The following is a 7,485-nucleotide window of genomic DNA, read 5'->3' on the forward strand; positions in this document are numbered from 1 at the left end:
TTCCGGGCCCGAGAGTTTAGGACCCCGGGTTGGTGGGGTCAGAAGGAGCTGGGGGCTCCTTGCTCCGGGACGGCTGGGCCTGCTGGGGTGCTGGGCGCCTCGTGTGGCCCCCGGAACAGTGAGTCCCTTCTCGGGGGGAAGGGAGCCAAGGGCTGCGGGCTGGAGGAGTGGCCGCTGCACCACGCAGACCGCCGTTTCGGCCCGCAGAGGGGTCGCGCGGTGCGAGGGGCCGAGGGCCAGCGGCTCTCCCCTCCCCCCACCCCCGTCGCCCCCCCGCGCCCCCCCTCGACCCTTAAAGTAGCTTGTCGGCTGAAGAGCATCTGGCCTCCTGGACCTGCACCCCCGCGGGGCGCCCCAGCCTCTGCCACCTGCCCACGGTTCCTAAAGCTGAGCTTCAGGCCGTGCATTTTCTCGGGAAGACTTTCTTATCCTAAGCACCTCTCTGCAGGGCGACATCTCAGGGACGGCCCTGCAATACCATTTGTGGCCTGAGTTTGCTACCGTTTTGCAGAGCCAGTGGTCCTGAGCCGCCCCCCCCCCCGCCAACTACCAAAGTTAAGCCTTTCTGAGCAGGAAAATTGCTGCACGGGGCTCTGTTACTCTGACTTGTACTTCGTTTGTAAAGACTCGGTTGGAGCTAGATAACTCAGCAAAACATAGTGCTCCCTGTGAACAATTTTCCTTTTTTTTTTTTTTTTTTGCCCCTTTTAGGTATGTGGGGCGCCCCCCCTCCCCAAACGCTAGGGCTGTTTGTAATTTAGACTAGTTCTATCTTTTCCTGTAACATCCGTAGTTGCTGCGGGTGCTTAGGGAATGCCAGTTCCGTTTGGTATCACGTCTATAGATGCAAATCTTTTTTTTTTTTTTTAAATCCAGTTAATGTTTTCCAAAATAAAGGTCCTCTTTGAGATTTATTTGCGGTTTATTTAGGCTTATGTCCAGCTCCGCTTCCTGCTCTGGTTTACTGCAGTGGATTAGAGTGTGAAAGTCCGCATCCGAACAGGCTTGGGACTGAAGTCGGCTCTGCTACTTTCTGGTTGTGTGACGTTGGGAAAGTTTCTTAATGTCTTTTTTCATCTACGTGCGGGTAATTGGTCATAGACCTCCAAGGGCTATTGTAAAAATCAAATGAGAAATATGTGTATTTAGCTCACTTCCTGGCACATAATAGGCAGTGGTAAAGTGAAAGTTACACCTTTTAAAATATTCTTCCAAAACCAGATTTTTTTTGTTTGTTTTCCATGTGTGCCTGTGTACATCCTTATTTGAGGCTCTTGTTTTTCCCAAATAATGCTGTTCTCTATATCCTGAAATGGATTGCAATTACACATATACCTACTTTCCAGTGATAGATCAGCCCCTAATAGTAGGTCAAAAATTGTAATTGGCTCCAGACGATGAAGTGTAGCCTAAAAGGGGTATTGTGATTATAATAGACAAAGAGTCAAGGAAGAGCTCCTTCATTAGCTTCCCTTTTACATTTAGCGGCTATCGGCTATAATCATTCTAGCTCTGCTTTATCCTATCCTTTTTCTTTTTCCTTTCTTTTCTTTTTTTTTTTACTGGTTATATAAATTCTAACTTTCTTTTGAAATTGAAGTTCAAATGTTTCATCCTCTATCAAGGGTCAGTTTATTCTTTCTAAACAGGGTGCTTTCTCTTTAGCTTCTTCTTATACTCTCATATCCCTTTTCTTTTTCTTTTTTTTTTTTTCTTTTTCTTTTTAATGGTGTTATTGTTACCTTTCCCAAAAAATAACCTTGGTGTTTTCAATTAAAAGTGTTTCTAAGTAAACAATGAGTATTAGTGTTTATTCTGTTTTTGAAGTTTGTGCCTCAGACTTGAATGTTAAGATTTAATTTTTTTATTGTTATTTCCTTAGAAGAAGTAAATTGGGTTAACCCTTAATGCAGAACACTTGCATCTGAGATAAGATTTCTTTCCAAAAAGACTTATAAAGACCATGTTTCTTTTTTTCAGTCTGGTGCACAAAACATTTTGTGCCTCTGGTTGTTAGGTTGCAATGGTTGGGGAGGAGAAAGAATACATTTTAGCCAAGGTCCCAAGCATAACCTGTTTCCTTCCACAGGGTTTCTGATCCCCACCTTGGCTGTGACCACTGATGGAGCAAGAGCAAAAACTGTTGGTCTCAGATTCTAGTGGCTTCCAGGAGAGGGAGAGTTTGAAAAGCCCTTTTACAGGTGAGGGATCAAGAAGATTATCTGAATCCACTGGAAATTCAATGTAAGATGTACCATGGAGTGCTATAGGTTGTGTAGAAAGAACAGGAAATTTGAATGGGACAAACTAATTTGATTCCTGCTCTGTTGCTTACAAGCTTTGTTAACTTTTATAACCTCAATTTTCTTATCTTTAAGAAAAATAAATATCTCATATTTTTTAGGATTAATGAGATACTATATGCCAAGCTATTGTTCTTAATAAATAGTAGGTATCATTGTTATTTCCGTATTTTCTCAGATTTTAAGTAAAGTATTGCCAAGTTTTCACTTTAGAATGTGTCTTACTCAGTTTCTCCCCTACTCAGATCCCCTTTTTTAAGTCTTCTAGAATAAAGCTTAATGTTTTTAGATCAGTAATCCCCTTTGGCAATTGCTGACAGCTGTTTAAATACTTCCTTACTGTTATTAAGCACAGAAAAATTCACCTGCTTCTAATCAACAGTAGAAAAAGTAAAACTAGCTTTAAATACTTTTTTTAATATAAAAGAATTTTTACGTTTTTACTTTGTTATTCCCTCCCTTCCACTGCAATTCAGAATTTCTTTCCCTGGTAGAGACTAGGGAATATGTTTAGAATATTTGTTTATTCTTACAGGAGGTGAAAGTAAGAATAATTTGGAAACTGTTCAACACCATAACTCCAAGGCAGAGAAAGAGAAAGCCTCAAAATGGTCTAAAGGAGATGGTCTGCAAAATTGTAAGCATGAGGATACAAAAGAAATTCCATTGACATGGTCCCAAGGAAATGAGATCTGGTGTAATGATTCCTATGAGAATGATGGCAAGTCAGAGAATCAGGGAAATTCTAAAGGAAAAGAAGAAAAACCCAGTCACGGGGGATGGGACCCAGGGGAACACTGCAGTGCCTCTGTCCAGCAGAATTCGACCTTCAAAGACAAACCCTATAAATGTTCTGAATGTTGGAAAAGCTTCAACAACAGTTCCCATTTGCGTATTCACCAGAGGACCCACTCAGGAGAAAAACCTTATAAATGCTCTGAGTGTGGGAAATGCTTCAGTAACAGCTCTCACCTGATTCAACATCTGCGAACACACACAGGAGAGAAGCCCTACCAGTGTGCTGAATGTGGGAAAAGCTTCAGCAATACCTCCCATCTAATTATCCATGAGAGGACTCACACGGGAGAGAAACCCTATAAATGTCCTGAGTGTGGAAAGAGCTTTAGTAGCAGCTCCCACCTTATTCAGCACCACAGATCACATACTGGTGAAAAACCATATGAATGTCCTGTTTGTGGGAAATGCTTCAGCCACAGTTATGTCCTGATAGAACATCAGAGGATTCACACTGGAGAAAAACCTTATAAGTGCCCTGACTGTGGAAAGAGTTTTAGTCAGAGTTCTAGCCTGATTCGCCACCAGCGGACACACACAGGCGAGAAACCCTACAAGTGTTTTGAGTGTGGAAAAAGCTTTGGTTGTAATTCGACTCTCATAAAGCATCAGCGAATTCATACTGGAGAAAAACCATATCAGTGTACAGAATGCGGGAAGAGTTTCAGTCGAAGTTCCAACCTAATCACACACCGGAAAACCCATGCAGGAGGAAAGCCCTATGAAAGTTCTGAATACGAAGAAAGTTTGAGTCAGAACTGTAGTGTGATAGAAGACTGCAGAATCCAGCCTGGGGAGAAGCCATACAAATGTTGCGAATGTGGAAAGCGTTTTGGCCTCAGCTCCCATCTTATTAGACATCAGAGAACACACACGGGAGAAAAACCTTACAGGTGTTCAGAGTGTTGGAAGACTTTTAGTCAGAGCTCCACCCTGGTGATTCACCAAAGGACACACACAGGAGAGAGACCTTACAAGTGTCCTGAGTGTGGTGAGTGCTTCAGTCAGAGCTTTAATCTTATCAGGCACCGGAGAACTCACATGGGAGAAAAACCTTACAAATGCAGTGACTGTGATAAATGCTTCAGCAGAAGTGCCTATCTCAATCAGCATAGGAAAACTCACATAGAAAAGTCTTTCGAGTCTCCTGAAGTTGAAGCTTTTCCTCATGGGTGGACTTGGAAAAACTGTCCAGCGGAAATAGCCCTCATCTCTTTTTCGGTCCCAAACCCATCTTCCTCTTGAGTCCCAAAGCCTGTTTATTTATTTATTTTTTCCTTTTCTTAGTGGACCATTACAATTAAGGTGTTGCTGCGAAGTTTCTTTGGTGTGTTTGCCATAATGTCTGAAAAAAGTTAACCTCCCAGGTTAGAGAATGTGAAGGCCCTGGTCCCCTGTTCATTACATCTGCCCAGTGAGAGATGCTGCCAATGAATGAGAAGAAATGTTTTTTGATTAAGGTAAAATTGGAATAGTTTGAAAGGAAAATATAAAGAGAATTCCTGGAAATAAGGACATCTGAGAGCTTGAACCTGAGCTAGTCGTTGAATTTCCCTATTTCCTCTTGCCTGATTGGGTGGCAATAATTTGTTACTGGCCTCAGGGATTTATCCAGAGAAAGATTCTTTTTGAACAATTAATGTGAGTTCTTGGCTGTTTTGGTAGCTCTTAAGAAAAGACTCAGTTTTTTATTTTTTAAAAGATTTTATTTATTCTTGAGAGACACAGAAAGGCAGAGACACAGGCAGAGGGAGAAGCAGGCTTCATGCAGGGAGCCTACGTGGGGCTCGATCCGGGTGTCCAGGATCACGCCCTGGGCTGAAGGTGGCGCTAAACTGCTGAGCCATCCAGGCTGCCCAAGACTCAGTCTTTTTTTTTTTTTTTAAGATTTTGTTTATTTATTCATGAGACACAGAGAGGCAGAGGGAGAAGCAGGCTTCATGGAGGGAGCCTGACATGGGACTCGATTCCGGGTCTCCAGGATCATGCCCTGGGCTGAAGACGGTGCTAAACTGCTGGGCCACCCGGGCTGCCCAAGACTCAGTTTTTAAATGCATTTTTATTTGCTGAAAATAAACCATTGGATTTAGAACTGTATTGTCTAATACAATAGTCACTAGCCACATGTGGATATTTAAGTAAATTTATATGAAGATCATATGAAATTTAAAATCTGGTTCCTTAGTTGCCCTAACCACTCAAGCACTCAAGAGCCACACATACCTGGTGGCTGCTGCTGTATGGGATAGCATATAAAGTTCCTTCTTTTAAGATTATTACTCTTTTTAAAAAGATTTTGTTTATTTATTAATGAGACGCAGAGAGAGAGGCAGAGATATAGGCAGAGGTAGAAGCAGGCTCCCTGCAGGGAGCCCGATGTGGGATCTGATCCCAGGGTTATCACACTCTGAGCCGAAGGCAGTTTTCAACCACCAAGCCACCCAGGCATTCCTCAAGATGATTATTCTTGGCATACTCATAAAGATTTCTTATAAGACTGTAGGAAATGTGCTATGAGGTTTCTGCTCTCCAAGAGGAATTGCAACGTAGAGTGGAAATGGGATAGAGGTACTTGGTCAAGAGATTGGCCCATCCTAATGCTTGTATGTCTTATGTTCAGCTGTCTTGGTAATCTAGTGATATGATCCCATGGTCTTGGCCAAAACCAGATTAAGAGGTAGAATTCTTGAATTCTGTTTTAAGAATTTTTGACCAATAGTCTTTTCCCCTTAGTTTTCTCATTACATAATTCTTGGTTAGATCAGATCCTGGGTTCTTTTTCTAATAATTAACCCTCTGCATCTGAGCCATGTGCAGGGACAGTTTGCTATTGAGATTCCTTAGTTCCAGTCTTGATGGTTTTCTTTTGCCTCCTGACTTACCGGGTGTGTGGATCTTCCCTGTTTGTCCAGTGGGAATGAGGATTTGTCAAGCATTAAGTTATTTCCTATGCTCTTAGCCCCTATTTTTTCCTGCCAGTGCAAGGAGTAGATGTGTAGCGAGGTTGAGACTCCTGAATTGCTCAGGATTTCTAGTCTCATTTTTGAATTCAAACTATATTTTATGAAGACTATGTGGAAATACAGATTAGGAATGTAGAGCCAGAAAGGGTTCATTAGAGTTGCTGCAAAGGGCTGTAGCTGGCAGATAACTGAATTGCATGGGGAATATTTCTTTTTTCATGATCGTAGTATGCCTGATACTGGTGAGGCAGTTACGTCATTTTGTATTGTTACAGGATTGAAAAGTAAAGCAAAAGTTAACAAAAGACTTAAGAAGCATTTGGGGTGATTTTCTGCTTTTGAAAAGAAGGAAAACATAATTGGGTGGCATTGGCTTTTATGTGACCCTCACCTAGGCTGCTTTTTACCTTTGTATGTTAGGAAGGATTGTCCAAATTATCTTCAATTGTACTATCTGAGGACAATTGTTTTCAGTAACTTTTTACCACAGACAACTAAGAGTCTGATTACTGTTTGATAATTAAATTTGGGCATTTGCTATTGAGGCCAAAATTCAGTGGCAAGGCAGGAGCTATTGGGGTGGTGTACCATCATCAACCACAGTATGTGTGGCAAGTGGCCACTCTACCTGCTTCTTCATCTGTAAAGCAGGGATAATGGCTGTCTCATGGGGTTCTGTAAAGATTAAATAAATGTTTGCAAAGCAGCTAGCACAGTACTTATGTCTAAATACACGGTAATTGGTTTTTATTGATTGAAATAAGTTGAAAAATGTCCTCCCCATATTTGCAGAAGTAGCAGTACTACCCCAACTTAGTCCTACTTGTGAATTCTTTATGACCAACTTCAGGAACTCTGCAGAATAAGGCTCAAAAATCACATAACTATATAGGGTTTCAAGTTTGCAGGCTTTTGAAAACCCATTTATTTTATTTGGCTAATTGGATTTTTTGTCATTCTTAAAGGATTCAGTTTAAGTCAGGAAAGAACAAAATAGCAAATTCAACTTAAGTTAATTCCTGTCTGAAGAGACTAACAACAGGTATAATTTATATCCTATCAGCATCACCTACTCTATGTATTATAATTGGCCATGATTACAAAAAACCTGTTTCACAAACCTCAATGTCTATAAACATCTATGTCTATAGAATCATATATGTTCACATTTTAGATGGGTTAAGGTAGGCTCCATGAGTAAAATGATTTAGTAAGCATTATTGTCTCTTTAGATTGAAAACTAAGAAAACAGAAGAGAGATTTTTCACTTATGAGGAGAACATAATAGTTAATAATATTTGATGCTTTTGCCTCAATTTCATTGATCAGCAGGTAGATTTTATTTAGCTCCCCAAGAAGTAAATATTCTGTATTCTTTATTTTTCTTGCCAGCACAAAGAATAAAGCATTCTTTTTTAAAAAAA

The 7,485-nt window shown here is 41.0% G+C and overlaps 1 protein-coding gene across 2 annotated transcripts; it reads left to right on the forward strand.

The window, feature by feature from the left end:
- On the forward strand, positions 1-7,485 carry ZNF572 (zinc finger protein 572). 2 transcript variants are annotated; one of them, XM_077847190.1, is made up of 4 exons: positions 1-118; positions 931-1,087; positions 2,090-2,201; positions 2,839-7,485. In XM_077847190.1, exons 3-4 carry the CDS (start codon positions 2,123-2,125, stop codon positions 4,341-4,343), a joined length of 1,584 nt encoding a protein of 527 aa, XP_077703316.1. In that variant the 5' UTR covers positions 1-118; positions 931-1,087; positions 2,090-2,122; the 3' UTR covers positions 4,344-7,485. The 2 variants fall into 2 exon arrangements, with proteins under 2 accessions (XP_077703316.1, XP_077703315.1); XM_077847189.1 differs by lacking the exon at positions 931-1,087.

Source organism: Canis aureus, chromosome 14, assembly GCF_053574225.1.
Source record: "Canis aureus isolate CA01 chromosome 14, VMU_Caureus_v.1.0, whole genome shotgun sequence".
NCBI lineage: Eukaryota > Metazoa > Chordata > Mammalia > Carnivora > Canidae > Canis > Canis aureus.